The sequence below is a fragment of the Sciurus vulgaris genome, assembly GCF_902686455.1.
Source record: "Sciurus vulgaris genome assembly, chromosome: 1".
NCBI lineage: Eukaryota > Metazoa > Chordata > Mammalia > Rodentia > Sciuridae > Sciurus > Sciurus vulgaris.
The window spans coordinates 20,848,307-20,866,505 of NC_136461.1; the positions used below are offsets into that span (position 1 = coordinate 20,848,307).

The 18,199-nt window shown below is 37.7% G+C and overlaps 1 protein-coding gene across 24 annotated transcripts in view; it reads left to right on the top strand.

Moving 5' to 3' along the window:
- The window catches only part of EPB41 (erythrocyte membrane protein band 4.1), a 164,756-nt gene that overhangs the window by 127,812 nt on the left and 18,745 nt on the right, over positions 1-18,199 (top strand). For 8 of the 24 annotated variants that reach the window (XM_079114308.1, XM_079114318.1, XM_079114307.1 and 5 more), the window contains one exon: positions 941-991. The exons of 5 other annotated variants lie outside the window; for them this stretch is intronic. In XM_079114308.1, coding sequence (XP_078970434.1) covers positions 941-991 — 51 coding nt within the window. Of the gene's footprint in view, positions 1-940; positions 992-1,373; positions 4,339-18,199 lie in introns of those variants that run through there. 11 more of the 24 variants (XM_079114319.1, XM_079114317.1, XM_079114323.1 and 8 more) reach the window with 5 other exon arrangements.

Consider the following 18,199-nt stretch of genomic DNA (forward strand, 5'->3'; position numbering starts at 1 on the left):
TCAGCCTCCGTTCCCTAATCTAAATGGACATTAGTTTCACATTCTACATCTAGAGCATGTTTCCTGAACTGGGACAATAACCCTGCTTTCTGGGTGAGACCACCACTATCAGTGTTTGATATTTCATTTGGATATGTCCCTAATAAGAATCATAAATGTCCAGCAGGAGTTGTGGCTTGATTTGATTGAAAGAGTCTGGCTAACTGAAGCCTAACTGATTTTGAACAAGAACACTTATCTTGTTGTGCCCCTTTTTATGGAGTAGATGATCTTTAATGTCCTTGTAACTCTAAAATTTTACAAATGAGAAAATATCTTGTTGTTACCTGACCTGCTAACCCTAGCTGCAAACCCAAACTGCATATTTTCTAGAAATTTTGTTTTTTACTCTGTATAAGTAGTAAAAGATGTTCAACTACTTTGAGAAAATAACTTGGTGCTATCTTCCATAAGGTTGGGTAAATCTGTATCAGTCTCCATTTCCAGAAAATATCTTAAATCTTTTAATAGAAACCCTTCAGAAATTATATTAGGACTGATTTTGGGAATGGCAATGTCATTCTGTGAACTTTAAAGAGGTGACATTTTGGGCGGGGGAGATAGCTTAGTCGGTAGAGTACTTGCCTTGCTGTAAGTACAAAGCCCTCGGTTCAATCCCCAGCACCCAAAAAAAAAAAAGGTGACTTTTTATAAACTAAATGAGATTCTTGAGGAATGCTTGAACAATTTTGGCTCTGTGCTTACATATATTTACCCCTCTAAATGAATAAGAATGGTATCGTGATGACTTTTATATTAGGATAATTCCACTTTCTGGAATATCTTTTTCTTTAATAATGAGGGTAGTATTTCTGTTCTCTGGGGTTCCCTCTTCCACCTTTGACAGCATGGTTGTTGCATTGCAAGGCAACTGAATTCTGTGTAATTTGTGTATGACCAGGTGAAGAAAACCTCTGTACTCCCCTCGGAAAGAAAGGTTGGTGGGCCAGAGGTAAAGCTGTTACAACTTATGCTTCTCAATCAGAACTTGCTCTTGTCATGGCACTAAGCAGAAAATCCCCCCACAAACTGAACAACAGCTGCTGGATTTTTTTTTTTTTTTTCTTTTGGCTCTTCCAGTAAATTCACACCCACAACCTTTGGCCTAACACATTACACTTCCACTGCTGCCCCATTCGCAGCTTTCAATTTGCTTATTTCGGCGCATGGCTGGTTGAAAAGCTGCATGAAGATGTAAATATGTATTCAGAGAGAAAATGAATTTAATTATACCCTGTTCTTTTTATGTTGTCTTTCTTCTCCCACTTTATTTTCTTTTAAAAATCATTATGATTTTGCATCCTTTCTTTTCCTTTTTTCTTTTTGCTGACCAGTCCCCTAGCTACTTTCTCCCTGATACATATCACTTAGGGGTGTGCAAAGAACCAGTGCTGAACTTCCAAACTGATCAGAGAAGGCTAGCCCAGCTGAAAGAACTTAGAGCCAAGTTTTTCCTTTCGTAGATAAGAACCATCTTGACTATGGACTGCAGAGTACAGAAATTGTTGGGGAGGAAATTTCTCAATTGGACAATTGGGGCAAAGAACTTTCCTTAAAATTGTCAAAAGTATTTGCTTCAACCTTCATGATATTCATTATTATTTTTAGTCATGATTCTTAGAGTGTGCAATTGTTGAGATCTTCTGGGTTTAAAATTTTTCTTTTTTTTGATTTTTTTTTGGTAGACTGCAGAAGTACGTTGTAAACTTTTATACTTTGCTTTTCTTTTGAAAATCTTTAAAATGTTTAAGACTTTTATTCCCTTGAGCAAAAGCTAATTATCATATTGAACAACTGCAGTTTTCTAAGACTATGTGAAGAGATATGAGGATCACTTCTTATATTCCACCATTTTATGTGTAATAAGAATAACTTTTCTCCTGTTAAGAAGAATACTTTCTTATTGGCATTGCTCAGTTCATTGGTGATTGGCAGTACCAAAGCAATGGAAAAATGGCCAAAATTTTTATGTGACTATCCTCAAAGGAGGACTAAATAATATAAGTAAGGAAAACTAGTGATTCCTTGAATTTGCAGGCATTCTAATATACATTTATTTAAACAATTATCTCTTAAACACCCTACTGTGTTATAGAAACTTTGCTAGGATAAATTGCCATAGTAAATCTCAAAGAGTGTCCAAAAGATCTTTCCAAATCCTTTGCACATCCCCAAGTATCATTTTTGAGCATTTTCCATCTGTCATTTTGTTCATCTTTCTCTGTCTTTCTTGATCTTCTACCGTGAAAGCAGACACAGGAACGTGCTCTGTTAGTACAGGATGAAGAGAAAATTAAAAAGCAAGAGAGATCTACAGAAAGAGCCTTACCCCAGCAAGAAAATGAAGATATTCTTCCCAAGGTTTCTATTCCAATCCCTGAGGATCACAAGTCTCTCAAAAAGTGCCACCTCTACTCTATTGCTTTTCCGTCTCCTCGTATTCCCTTCGTGATGTCTTTTCTCGTGGTCCTTGCATTAGCTGTTTGGTGGTTGGTCTTTCTGTGATCGGAAAACAGGGTGCTCATCTGAAATGTCAAGACTAAAACCATTGAACTTTTGTCTTTGACTTCAAATGTTTTATTGCCTATATGATGCCTCTGATAGTTCACTGTCCTAGGGAAGCTCTTGTGATCATTTTTTTGTCAATTAAATGTTACTTTGTAGAGTATATATCGTGGGATAAAAGGAGTAGCAATGGATTGCCCAAGCCAGCTTTTCTGCGCTGAAGTTAACAAATTTAAACAAATCAGATTTAAGCACATGGCAGGTTGGTACTTTTCCCCAAAGCTTTAACTCTTTTATCCTGCATGTTCTCACTGTCGGCTGTTGCTGTGTCCTCCTCACTGACGTCTCACGTGAACCAGGATACTCTCTAGAAACATTTGATGAGAACTTTCCCAGGCTCCTGTAGTCATTTGTGTGGCATGGGCTCTGTAATTTAAGAAAAAAAGAAAAAAAATTGACCTGCTAACCTTCCAAAAGCCTTAAAATGATCGAGTTTTAATCTATAAATCCATAACCACTCCTTTTCTTAGAGTATCAAGCCGGTATATACAAAGGCCTTTTCTGGAAAAGGGCTTTTGACATCCGTGGCCTTTTTATGAGTATTTCTGAGCTGTACAGGGACAGATGACTTTCTCCTGCTGGTGTATAGAAAAGATCTGCAGAGGCTACATGCTATCTTTTCATAAGCAGAGTGTTGACTTAGTTTAAAGAAAATGGTGCTGGTGCCCCTGGCCTCCAGCCAGGGCTGAATATCTCAGACTACTCTACCTATCTTTAAAAGTCCTGGAATACAGATTTATTTCAGATCTGTACATAAACAAACTTTTCTCTGAATTAAAATACTGTGTTACTTCTTTGTAGCTTAAGTAATTACATTGCTATAGAAGCAATATTTAGCCATTATGATAAGCTTAACATATATATGTATAGATATACTTTGTTCTCCTAATTCACTTCAGACCTATTTGTTCCTGTACTTGTGTTGAAATCAATTGTTTTTAATCACTGGCCTTGTGAGCTAAAGTTCTATTGTGACAAGGTATGTGTCTCCTGTTTGCATGTGGATTTATAAGGCTTCCCTGAAGTAAATACGAGCACTCTCTCCTCAGAACACAATGTGGATGCCTAACTTGTTTTTTTACCTCAATATTAATGAAACTTTGCATGTAGCTTGCTTTTTATGACACTGGAATGTACCAATATGGATGATTTGGTTAAAGTCTCAAATATTGTTTTGAACTTTGTGTTTATAGCATTATCAAACTGAGATTATTGCACTTGGTGTAACTTCTCAGTGCTTTTCAATTGATGAGACTTCTAAACAAGACTTTGATTTTGAAAAGTTGCACTCTTAGACCAAAAAAAGAGAGGAGTAAAGCCAAGAATCTTGTCCTTCAACATCCACAAGTATTATCTTATTGTCTCTAGGTACATGTGGACATAATTCCCTGCTATTTCTTGAAAACTGTTACTGTCATAATAGATATTTCCAAAAAGTGGGAAAAGAAGCAAGGACCAGGCAAGGTTAAAAAAAAAATCTGGTGTGCTTGTATATCTTTCATGTCACAAGCTATGTCTATTTATAACAAATATTTTATAAATAAGCATATTTATTGATTCATAATAAGAAAAGAGAGCTCTCAAATTAACCTGAAATACTGCAAAGCTATTTTCTAACACAAAGTTATAATCATGAGTACTCCCCTTTATTTGTGAAATAAGATATAAGGTCTTTGCTTAGGGAAATAACAAATGAAACTATAGCATTGGTTATATTATTAAGTCTTTTTTTTTTTTAAAAGAGAAATAATCTTAGAATTTTATTGATACTTTTATAACTGTTTCAGATTATATTTCCTGAAGTTCTAGTTTCATCCTTGTATGCAGCTTTTTATTAATTATTATTATAAACTTTACCCTGAATTTTGTTTCTTTTTGTATTGGAGTTATTTCAAGTTCATTAAAAGTCTAGTGTGAGCCAATAGTACTTTTCAGTTTTCTGAAGTACAGGAGTCCTCAGAGATTCTTATGGACAAAGAAAAAGCCATTTCTTCTGTAAATAGGTTAAGAATGGTTGAGAGGAGACTGGCCAAGCCCTTCTACTGGACAAAGCTGACTAATTCAGGCTCAAAAGATATGCCCATTGTAGTTATCACAGGAAAAGTATCAGACATTCCAGTTTTGTATCACCTAAAGTTAACGCTGCCAATATTTGTAACATGAAGCTATAAATAGTGTTGGCTGATTTCGCCCCGACATCATTCCATTCTCAGTACCAGAGGCGTTTCAATATAACTGGGTTGGCTTTTCCTTGATTCAGCTTCTTAATGGCAGGTCGAGATGTAAGGAACAACGTTGGGGCTGAGGTTATAGCTCGGTGGTAGAGCATTTGTCTGGGCTACCTGAGACCTGCCAATCCCTGACACTGCAAGCAGACAAACACAAAATTTGGATTAAATGCATCCATACAGACCAGTGTAAAGTGTTGGAATTTTGCCTTGGTTTTGCCATTAATCATTTCGGGGGGACTCCTAGAAGTTCATTTAACTAGTTGGTACCCAGATTTCCACCTAGTAATGTGGAGACAAACCTACCTCATAAGAATGAATTTATAACATGTTCCCGGAACCAGAGGCGCTGATTGTTTAATTCTTGATTTTTGAAGGACTAGAAAGATGGAAATTAAGAAACAAACAGGCATGTGTTAACTTCTTGGGACTTCCTAATTTGGTGGTAAGCAGTTAAATAGCTGTGGTTTTTTTTTTTTTTTTTTTTTTTGGTTTTGTTTTGTTTAATCTATTCCATTTGGACATTTGACTAAGTATCTAAAACTACTAAAGTTAAAAATCTCTTTCCAAAACCTGTAGTTCTGGCTGCTCATGTGGCTAGACGGGAAAGGACCCCATAAGCTCCCAAATTCAGGACCAACCTAAGCAATCCCAAATAGTGCAACATAGTGCAATCCCAAATGTCTTTCCAAATGTATCCTACTCTTAATAAATTCATCTTGATCCAAGCGATATTCTTAGAGTAAATCATACTTGAAAACAAACCCAGAATCTATATTTTGACCTTTTATTCATTTTCTTATGTGCAAACATTTGGAATATGCAGGAGATTCCACTTGCAGGGGTCAATTCTACTACTTACTTACATCTTCAGTAAAAAGTTTAAAAGAGAGGAGATATTGACTTTATTAACTGAAACTAGACAATATTATCTGAGGAGTAAGTAGATTTCTAGTTGTTATCTGAGAACCTAGAAAATTTCTTTCTATTAAATATCGTTTATAAATATTACCTTGAAATTTCTTTACATATAGGCCAATTCACTTTCTCTTACTTTTCAAAGTCACTTCTGTAATAATTCTACAAGTAAACCTGTAGGACACACAAAGGCATTAGAAAGAAGTTCGATGATTTTTTTTCCCAAAGGTATTATCAATTAAAATTTATACTTGTGCTTCAACACAGTGGTCACATATTCACAAAAGGAAAATAGAAAAACTAAAAACAAAATGAAGCACTTTCTCATTGTACCCCCTCCAAGGGTTTTGAGCTTGATAAAGAGATACAGAACTTCTCTACAGAGTCGCTTTTCCTTGTGCTCCTCTTCATAGAAGTCATAAAATCCCTGACTTCTTTACAGCATTCTCTACAGCTTTGAGAAGGACTGTTTTCTGATACACATAGAAATTTCACTTTTTTAAATTACACTCAAACTACCCTGTTACTTGTAATTTTGGTACCAGAAACTAGACAACTTCTTATTCTCTATTTTGCACGGCATGGGAAATTACCACATCTGCCTCCTCTGCACCACAGTCTGTGGTATCAGAAAACCTGTTTTTCTTTCTGATGCTGTAATCCCTCTTGCCTGAGGATCTCCTATTTACTGCAGCAGAATATGACACAAACACTTTAATAATATCCTAACTAAATGTATAAAGGACAGACTGTTGAGGAAACACATTTTAGAATGCATTTCTCATCTTCTATGACTGATATCCTAGAAGATCACAGTGCCCTGCCCTTAATCTTGTCAGAATCTGCTTTTAGGTGAATAACAGAATAAATTAGGCATTCCAAAGATTAAAAGAAAGGAAAGGTATAGAATCTGAACTCTCTCTTCTGGTCCCAAATCAGTGAAAGCATTTGAGCCTCTCATTTTCTTCTCTATTGTCTCCTGTCATTTTTTTAAAGCAGAGTCTTCAGGCTGGGGATATAGCTGAGTGGTAGAGTGCATGCTTAGCATTCTCAATGCCCTGGGTTCGATCCCAAGCACTACCATTTAAAAAGAAAGAAAGAAAAGAAAAAAGAAAAAAGTCTTCGTGTATATAGGATTCTATCTCAGCAAAACAGAAAAAGAATTAAAGAATGACATGGCTACTGCCATCCATTCATTTATTCTTTGCCTAATGGCAAGGTACTCTGCTACGTACTCAGGGACGCAGGGGCACAGATCCCCTCCCTCTCTCCCCTGCAATGTTTGGCTCTTCTCTACAATATCATTTAGAGATTTAGAGACCATTTAGAGGCTAGTCTTGCAGCCTATGCTTACATAATCTCCCAGGATAACACATTACATCTTTGGACACTTCTGAGTCTGTGTATAAATTACTCTTAGTCAAATCGGTTTCCCTCCAGCTTTTACTTATTGATCTAAGTGCAGGGATTTTAAGGAGTTTTCTGTCTTCCACATTATAGTTCTTCACATAGATAAACATGATTCTCATATTGGAATTAATCACACTTCTTGCCCTTAGATAACTTATTGTTATCTAGATCTCTCCCAGCCTTCCTCCTTCTAGCGTGGTGTTCCTCTGCTTTCTTCCTTTTTCCTAGTTTTCCGTGTTTTATCAGCCCTTTCCTTCTGGCTGTGTTGCCCACAGACTGTTTCCCTGCAGTCTGTTAAGGTTGCTTGCCCCTCCTTCTCTACCTTCCTTTCCTTTCCCCTCTTCTTCTCTCCCTTTCTTTCAAAAGATTTTGAAATTCCTAGTATTCCCAGCTTTTCATAGAGAAGAGGTGGGATAGTTTAATATTCTTGGAAGCTTCTTATGGCCCAGAACCTGTTGACAGTATCACTGTTAGGTTTTGAGGAAGCATGCTTCCAGAGCCTGCATGCTAAGTCCACTTTCCCTCTTTGACAGTCTGACTACCTTGAGTGCCCCAGGTGATTTTGGTTTATACTGTGTATTATGATAAAATTATGGAAACATACTTTCTGTTTAATATTCTGATTACAATTTAGATCCCCACCAGAAAATGTGCTATTAAATATTTGAAAAGTTAACCCATCTCTTAGTTGTGCCTCTCCTCAAAACTGTAAGATTCTCACAAGTGAGAGGTCTGGGTTTGTTCCCTTTGTATCCCAGCAACCATATTTGTTAAACTAAATTAAATGATTAATCCCAGATGGCCATGGATGAACTCTTCACTTGTCACATAGAATCTCTTATATTGAGATATAAATTTGTGCCAAATTAATTACCATATACCATATGGCTGGTAGCCAAGAATCCTGTATGGTCCCTGGTTTACTTAAGGATTCTCTGTGTGCCTCTATGATAAATGTCAGCCTCTCTTGTAATTTGGTTCAATAAAAACCCTTATCCTTTACTAAAGCTACTAATCAACTGTTTTCACTCTAGAATGTGCTAACAAGACAGGGCCAGGCAGGATGAGGGTGCAGGCCTGGAATCCCAGCAACTTGGGAGACTGAGGCAGAATTGCAAGTTTGATTCCAACCTGGTAACTTAGGGAGACCCTGTCTCAAAAAACATAAAATTTTAAAAAGGCCCAAGGATGTGGCTGAGTGGTAGAGCACTCCTGGGTTCAGACCGCATACTGCACACACATATCTCACACACAAAGATGGATACATGTCTGTCGTCACAAAATATGTTACAGAGAGCTATTTAGGATGTTTTCTTATGTTTTACATGATATAAAAACACCAAATATATCAAACTACCCTAGGTTTTGTCCCCTATGTAGACCAGAGGTTGCAAACCTCTGTAAAGGGCCAGGTAGTAAATATTTTCAGGTTTGCAGGCTGAGTTTCACAGCTAATCAGCTTTGCATTGTAGAGTGAAAGCAGCAGAAACTACCCAAAATGAATGATCGTGACTACGTCCCAAAGTTTGTAAACACTGAAATTTGAATTTTACATGATTTTTATGTATCACTAAATAGTGCTTTACCCTATCATTTAACATTGCAAGACCATTCTTAGCTCAGAGCCATCAAAAACAAAGAGAAGGTGGAATTTGACCTGCTGGACAGAGTTTTCTGACCTCTGATGCAGATCACAAAACTGACTAATTACATTTTTGGCCTTTGTACCATTTTTGAAGAGCTGTAGTTGTTATCCTCTTTATTCACTATCGAAGTATTTTTTGTCTTATCTGATTAGAAATGGAAAACAAAAGACACGACTTTCATTTCTGTTTATGTGGCATCAGGGTACACCTCAAATGGAATCTAAAATACTATAACCACAACAGTACCCCCTCCCTCTCCATTTTCCAGATTTTAAAGGGTCTATTTCCATTTTCCCCTAAGGAATAAAGATGTAATTCCTAAATTTACCCTCTCTTTAGCTATGTTTTGGAGATGTATATAATAATTATGGTAAAGACAGTGAATTGTTATTACTATTTTTTTTTAACTCTGAGCATGTGACACACTTAATGTTCCAGGCAGGTGCATAAATTCAAGTCTATGTATCTAAGAGAAACATTTTAGAAAGATTCTTCTTTCCCAAGAATCTTCAGTAACTTTTTTAAAGGTTCCCCTATTTCTTACTACCAAAAAAAAATGATATTTCTGTGAGGGGAATTCCCCACTTCAGAGAGCCTGTTTGGGTAATAATTATCAGTAAATCAGGAGAAAATAAAACAACATTCTTTTGGAAGTGGCTTTGTTCCCTTTTGACATGGTTGTAATCTGAAGGGTTTCCAGAACATTTTAGCTCTGATACTCCATTGAATAAAGTGTTTATCCACTAACAGTACAACAAGACTTTTAAACCTACAGAAATCTGCTAAAGAACTTCTCTTTTACAACATTTTCTTCGATATTTTTCTCACATTAATTGTTCTGTTAATATGCAAACATCATGAATAAATCCTATTACAAATCAGATTCTGGTTGCTACTAATCATCAGGGAAGTAGGAGCCAGTAATGCATAGAGACCCACTTCTGAAAAAGGAGTGGGGAGGGAACTGAACGCTGCTTCCGCTAATAAGCAAGAGATGCCTGTCAGCCAAACTTTCTAGGAACGGTCTCTTACTTTTTGCATATTTTTGCTGTCCTTGTGGTCCATTTATTTCCTTTTGCTTAGACAGAGACAACCTCTTTGGTTTTTTGTTTTTTTTTTTTTTTTTGGTGGTGGTGGTGCTGGGGATTGAACCCAGAGCCTTATGCATGCAAGGCAAGCACTCTACCAACTGTGGCTATATCCCCAGCCCACTGAATATTGCTTTAAATCAACTTGGAACTCATTTGACTTATTTATGCCAGCTTTTAAAAACAGTTTTTTCCTAACCGGTTTAACCAGTCACTACAACACGTGTATTGTCTCATCCGTTGAAAGCATTTTAATGTGCTGAATTTGCCTTTTATGGTTTTTTAAGGCATTGTACAAATTAATAGTTATTAACCATCCACTACTGCCTCTGTGATGGGATCGGAGAGTGGAGTGGGTGTGGGTGTGGGTGTGGGTTCGAGGAGAGCTGGTTCCTGTGGTGTGGAACTGACAGAAGGTAGATGGCTTTCCCTCTGACTTCACCTCGGCTGAACCTTCTCTGGCTTTCACAGCTCTAGATGTTGGTGTATTATTCAGGCCATTACTTAAAACCAACACTCTACATTTTGAAGTGGTCTATTTACTGCTTCAAGTATGTACCTTGTGGCCGTGTCTGAGTAATATGAAAATGCTGTAGTGTTTCTTCAAAGCCTCGTTCCCACAAGGAATTTGTTGAAAATGTTAGCACAGAAAGCCATTTTCGTGGGGCTGGGGAGATAGCTCAGTTGGTAGAGTTCCTGCCTCCCATGCACAAGGCCCTGAGTTCAATCCCCGGCACCATGGGAAAAAAAAAAAGAAAGCCATTTTCATGATTGTAGGTTTTTTCAGGAAGAGAAGCCACAGTTGGTGTCTAATAATAGTTTTCTGTTGCATTTAGTACTATGGAATCAAGATGCTGTTTTCCAGATATCAAACTGGGGGTATAATGTTTTTCTTAAGGGCTTATTAAGACTTTAATCATTTTTAGAACTGGGACTCCTGAGAAATCTTACCGACAACTTTAATTTTGTTCCACCTGAAATGACTGGAATTTTTGTGCTGGTTATAGCTCGTTCCTCTCCATCTTCATCGCTGCACCCAGCCCTTCACCGTAATGTGAAATAAAACTGACTGCCAAAGATTTCTGGCCTCCTAGACATGTTCAGTATAACCTTTAATATTTGCTCAAGCACTTTGACTTCTACAGATCTGTTCAGGGGTGAGAATGTTCCTTTGATCTGTGGAGTCCTTGCTGGTGAGTGCAGCGTAAAGGCAAAATTTTCTATTACCTAATAGTTAAAATTTTGCACCCAGGCATGAATTTCAAAGCTGTTTGCCTTTATATCCAGCTATTCTGGGGATAACCTAATAACAGCACTTTTTAGGAAATTGTAAAAACTACAGGAGCTGGGGGTGTGGCTCTGTGTATATCACTTGCCTAGCATGCTCAAGGCCTTGGGGTTCCATCCCCAGCACCACAGAAGCAAACAAATAAAAAACTAAGTTTGAAGGATAATCATAATTAGCAAATGACATTGGCAGGCATTCATTAAAGAAAGGCTGCATTGTAGAGTTATTTTTCTGTAATAAACAATTTTACCACCCTAGTGAAAGCCAGTGTCTTCCCGAATAAGCTCCTTCCATCCAGATTTTATCCAGATGTAAGCTTTATATACTGGAGAGTAGCAGTGTACCGTGAACATGACTCTGAGCTTCCTGGAGAAAACAGTAAGCACCTATAAGGATGTAGTTCCATTTAGGGATCAGAGGCATACCCACTTTAAAAAAAAAAAAAGATGGGGAGGGTGTATCCAAGAGCAGGAAATCGGAAGAGTAGAACCGTATTGTGCGGTTCAGGTAGCACAGTAGAGGGGAAAGGCAGAACTTTTAAATGGCCTTTGGCTAGCCCACGTAACTCTGTTGTTAGTTTATCCCCATCTTGACTGTTTGTGATTCTATTGTTCTTTTTGAAACTGCTAGCGGCCTGAGTTCTCCACTGAGAAGTGTACCAGAACTATGATTTATCAAGTTTTGGGGGGTGGGGGTGGGGCAGGGAATGTTTTTCTTTTCAGTAATTTTTGTTCTTTCCTCATTTGTTTCCTTTTTTGGCTGAAGAATGGGCTACTGCTGTTTGACTTGTCATCTTTATGTGCTGTTTACACATGGCTTTTACAAAAGAAGCCATTACCATATCTGATTTATCTTTTATTGCAAGTGCCCATTTAAAAACATGTGTTTTAAATTAAATGTTTCTTTTTTAATCACCAGGTTGGTGTTCCTACTGATTATTATACAACCAAGGGAAATACTGATTTTTTTCAAAATAGGAAAGAGATGATAAACATTTATAAAATATCAATGTATAGAGACATATGTTTTGCTTTTTAGACCTTTTCCATAGGCATTTAAAGCCCTTCTTTCCAAACTTTCCTTGTTTCGTTAAAAGAGAAGAATGTAGGAACAGAGCACTCGCAATTAACTGATCTTATCAGGATTGGATTCTATATTTTATAGCTTGCATGTTGCAGACCATCTGGGGATATTATTTTAAAGACATTGTTGATAATTTAAGTGACTGTAATATTTATTGTTTACTTTAGTTAAGAACCAGGAGCTGGACTCTTCTGCTGGGTTTCTCCCTTCTGTGCTTAGCAAGATAACCTCGGTTCCTGCTGGTTCTGTGGGCATTTGCAGTGCAAAGCATTTCTTACTGGGTTTGCAAAGCAAGGGTAATGTGCTCTGTGGGTGTATGTTGTCTGTGCACTCCCCCAACCCCAATTCCACTGCCACCTTGGTTCACTCCCTCCTTCTTATTTATACTTATTTTTAGCTGGGCGGGTTGGGGCACATCTGTAGTAGCAGCTACTCAGGAGGCCGAGGCAGGAGGATCTCAAGTTTGAGGTCAGCTGAGGCAACTTAATGAGACCCAGTTCCAATATTTAAAAAATGTAAAGGGCTGGGGAGATAGCTCAGTGGTAGAGTTTCCTTGGGTTCAATCCCCAGGACTACAAAAACAAAAACAAAACTTACTTTTAGAAAATCTTATTTAAAAGTCTAACAGATCCCTTCTTCCTCAAGTACAGAAACACTTATCAAACTTTAATGTGCTAACTTCCCCTGAGATGTTTGTATTTCAGCAAACCACAAAGTCATGGCAAAGATGATGGTAACACTTCAGAGTTGATCCTACCATTATACAGTACTTGCAAGGCCAGCTTTAAGTTTCTTTTTACTTGACAAAAATGTAAAATAAAATGAAGAGACTGTGAAAACCAATGGTATTTTTAATAGATGTGGTGGATTTGTTTATATTGTGTAAAGTAACTAGAGAGGTAAAATTCTAAATCTCAGGCTCTCTCCGTGAGGAAAATGTATTGATTTCAGGAAGCAAATATGTGGGTAATAACGAAATAGAAAGATGCACTTCCAGGCTTAGAGCAATGAGACTATTATGTGTTACAGTGGTTGTAGATTTTGTGACTAACTCGAAGTATTCTCCCCATTTTCTTTATTAACAAACAGTATATTTCTCATGACTGGTCTTTAAAAATAGCCTGTCTAGTGTCTTTTCTGAAGAACTTGGCCGAGGAATCTTTATTAAATATCCTTGTAATATAACTATTTTAGTTCTTCTGTCACAGTTTTTTTCTTCAAGGCTCTAGCTCCCAGTGTAGATATACTGAGGACAGTGGTAGGGCACCTCCCTATGTGCCCAAGGCCCTCAGTCCCGTCCCCAGCACCACCACACGCACACGCTGAGGACCTGGTTAAGAACCTGCTCGCAGAAGCCAGAAGGAAGACTGTAGGCTTGGTCTACTTCAGGCGCTCAAGAGACACTCACTTCCATGCAGGGACTAGATGTCTTTAATACCCTGGTTCATGCATCTTTGCCAAAAGCAATATTTTAAGAAATATAAATAGGGACTGGGAGAGTCTCTCAGAGGCTCTGGGTTCAATCCTAAGTGCACACACACACACACACACACCCCTACATGTAAATGTGTGTGTATGTATGTACATATATATGATGGATGTGAAGTTAGCTGGTGTTGACCTATGGTATATATCACTAATCTAACATTATTTAGATCAGTGTTGGGATGTTTGATCATTACTATTCATACTCCCAGTTACTGTCATGACTTTGGCAGGAGAATGACCATTCCCTGTACTTGTCCTCACTGTTCCCGAGAAAGACATCTAATGAGAAGGATACTAAAGAATTAAATCACAGAGATAACCACATTTTTAATTCATAGTCCTAAGAATACCCCTGTCATCTCTAAATCAGAAAACATTAGACAAAATATAATGAGGATGCAACTTAAACTTGAGCTATTTCTTTTCCACGTAGATGTATTAAGTCCATCATCATTGACTTTGACTTTCAAAAACCAACTCATGGGCTTGGGGTGTAGCTCAGTGATAGAGCACTTGGCTAGCATGTGTGAGGCTCTGAGTTCAACCACAGCACCAAAAATAGAGAGAGAGAAAGAGAAAATTTTAAAAAACAAAACCAAAACAACTTCAGTAAGTTACCAAGATTTGATACTCATAAGAGAATTTTTATTCTCTGTAGCAGTTGTGGACATTTATCATTCTTCTAAAATCTTTTTAGGAACCGATTAAGATTTATTTTTAATTTTATTTAAAGACATGCAGGACATTAAGAATTTTTCTGCATTTCCTTCATAAATTATTGACTCTTGCGGGGCAGAATGGCTCACACCTATAATCCCAGCAGCTCCGGAGGCTGAGGCAGGAGGATTGCAAGTTCAAAGCCAGCCTCCTCAACTTAGGGAGGTGCTAAGCAATTCAGTGAAACCGTGTCTCTAAATAAAATACAAAAAAGAGTTGGAGATATGCCCCTGGAATGCCCCTGAGTTCAATCCCCAGTACCATAAAATAAAATAATAAAATAGCATAAAATATTAAAAATTAAATTAAAAAGTAAAATAGTTGACTCCTCAGGTTTTAAAGATCAATGCACTACTCAGACCAAAATACGAGAAGTTGTATATGAAGATACTAAGAAAATACATGTTATTTTAGTATACCTTAAGGTCTTTTACATGTGTACAGTGGCACATGTAGGAAAATATAATTTTTAATTAAGCAATTTTTAATACCTTTATTTCATATGGTGCTGAGGATCATACCCAGTACCTCACCCATGCCAGGCAAGTACCCAGGAAAACACAATTTTTAAATGATGAGAAGTGAAACATGGTACGTTATCGAGAGGAGGCCAAGTCTTTAAAGTTGGCGCTGTTGCCTCCTTCCTTCTTTGCAACATCTAATCGTGGCCCTGAGGGGAAGCGCTTCCCTTAAGATCCCTGGCAAGCTTGGTGGTGCTGCTGCTGTTCTTCGTTTGGTCCTTAACTCTCTACCCAGGATTTTACTATATAGAAAGAGAAAATCAGACAGACCTTTTTCTTCTTTCTTGTAGAGAAAGGAGTTATTTTTTCTGTCACCACCCAAGAGTAAAATTGTAAAGGAACAAGTGACCAAATGGATGTGGGAAAATTACCATAGAGGTTCCCCTGGACAAGCCTACATGGCTCTTACTTAAGTAGCAAAATTCTGGAAAGGTTTTCAGAATGTATTCTCTTTGCGATTCTTATAGGAGAAGGTAATCCTGCAAGCATAACTGCGGTTCTTTTGAGTGTCTCTTCAAATATCTAAATCTCTTAATTCAAAAATAACTTAAAAAGTAAAAGACTAGATTGCATTTAATAGAAGGGTAGTAAAATACCTATTGTTAATGGTATCTGGGACCTGTAAATCAAGGAAGGAATAATTTATAACTCATCAAGGCACATGTATACGCTGGGTTTGAGGAGTATGAGACATAATCAATCCCTTTGAATAAATAGTTTTTAAGAGAAAGCCTTTGACAAAACAGAAAATACTGAATTATTATGCTTAGCAGGAGCTGACTTTTTAAATGAAATTGAGAATCTTTAGTGTCCATATTCAGTTAAACATTCATCCTGGTGTATTGGCACGCCCTTGTAATCCCAGCAACTCAGGAGGCTGAGGCAGAAGGATCACAAGTTGAGGCCAGCCTCAGCAATTTAGTGAGACCCTGTCTCAAAAAGTAAAAAAGGCTGGGGGTGTAGCTCAGTTGTAAAGCACCTCTGGGTTCAATCCCCAGTACCAAAACAACTTCCTTTGTCTAATGGGCCTTCTTTTCATATTCTTGAAACCAACTGGGTATCAGTACAGTACCTCCTGCAGGTAGCTGATCTATTCTTGTAGCATCTTCCTTGCTATAGATTCCCCATCAGTTCAGATAAGCAGTGCCTAGATTAACACCTATGAATCACTTTAAGTCTCAATTTTGCCTTTCTGTCACTGTGGCTAGTTCACACACAGCTATATATTAATTGATATTGCTGGTAAGATCCCTTTAGGGTTTCCAGACTAATTGAGTTTATGCATTTGTGCGGTCTTATGCAATCCAGTGGCCCTTGCTGATGGTCATAGCCAGCAGCAAAAATACTGTCAGTGAAAATTTTTCACTGATATCATATGCCAAATTCTGGATGCCTCATGTCATGGCGACTGTATATCTTCTTTTGGCCAGAGTCATCTCTGAATTCTCAGCTTTCTCCTTATATTTAAAAATATATCAGCCACTAAGAACTGACTCTGTTAAGTGGACTTCATACTACTTGAAATTACAGTCAGATTTGATTTCTATTCTTTTTTTTTTTTTTTAAGATGACCTGTCACCTTTATAATGTTTATTTTTAAGATAACAAGAAATGATTTGTATTCTTTTGAACATAATAGGACATGTTCTTTGGTCCCACATGAAGTCTCTTCTGCTGCCTTGGTTGGAAGATGGACTTTAGAAGTAGAAGCAGACCAGAACCCAAGCCCTAGTCCCATCACTTCCTAGCTCGAATGCTTAGGTTCTGCATTTCTCTGTCTTTATATAATTGGGGAAATTTACTCCTTCACAGTGAGATTGTAAAGAATTAAATGAGAAAACATATTGAAGTGATTGGCGCACAGTCTCTGGTGTGTAGTAAGGATGCCGTTATATTAGTTTTTGTCTTATTTCACTGATAGGAGACAAAATATGCTGGACTAGACAATGGGTCTGGTCAAGTGAGCCACTGTTTATGTTCTTTCTAAACATGCCTTTCTAAATGCTTCAGTTATTAAATGGCTTGAGACAAAGCAGAACCTGGATTTATTTAATATACCTTTAGCAAGTTTTTACTGAATATCTGTTATGTGCCCAAAGCTATATAAGATATGAAGCCAAGTAAGATGTAGTAAGGATAAGAAAGTCCTTATTCCCCAAGGTGCTCTTAGTCCTGTGGAAAAGACAGATGATAGCAGTAATGAGGGTATTGGAAAACGCCCAGAGGATTGATACTTGAGCTAGGGGTAGACTTCCAACCAGAAGGGACAATATTTACAATACCGGAGGCAGGAGAAAGCTTGCTGTGTTCTAGAAACTGCAAATAGTTTTGAGTTAAGGGAGCGATGGGTATATATGGATGTGTAGCAGTAAGAAGCTAGAGAGAGAGGTAGGGGTCAGATTTTGGAGGATTTTCAATCTTACTGAAGGGTTTGGACTTTAACCAAAAAGCACTGAAGAACGACTGAAGGATTTTAAGCTGGAAAAATGGTGTTTCAAGTTAGAAATAGACACTTTAGCAACAGAATGGAGGACATAATTGAAGAACGGTTTGAGATAAGAAAGAAAAACTGTTGAGAGCTTCAGTAATAATCTGGCTGAGGCTTCATAAGCTTGAATGAAGGTAGCGAATGTGGGAACAGAGACAAGCAGACAGAGAGGGGGATAGTAACATAGAATAAGATGACGTGGTCACGTAATCTCTGGGAACGAGTGTAAGGCAGGCATTGAAGATGACTCTCAGGGGTCTGGCGTGGAACACTGGATAGATGTTGGTGCCATTTACCGATGTAATAGAAATAATGAAGGAAGCTGGGGTGAGAGGCCCAGACCGAGGCAAGGGTGAGTTTAGTGTGGGGCATGCCTGTGAGGATGGCTGGTAAACAGTTGTCTCTGTTGTCCAAAAGATCCAGACAGTAGAGCCAACTGCAGGGGTGGATTTGACCATAGGTGAGAGTGCTGTGTAGGGTAATCCAAACCAGCTGTTAACAGTTTTCCTCTTATTTCTAATAAGTAGCATATATTTGGTGCTCAGTAAATATTTGTTGAGTTGAAATAATTATGGCTACAGCCTTAACCCTGATCTCTTATATATATATGCTTTGGTGGACTAAAGAGATTAATCTCATTGTAGACAACTTTGTAGCAGTAGACAACTTTGGGTCAAGTGGTGCTGGCCTCAGCAATGTTTAATTCACAAATAGCTCCTT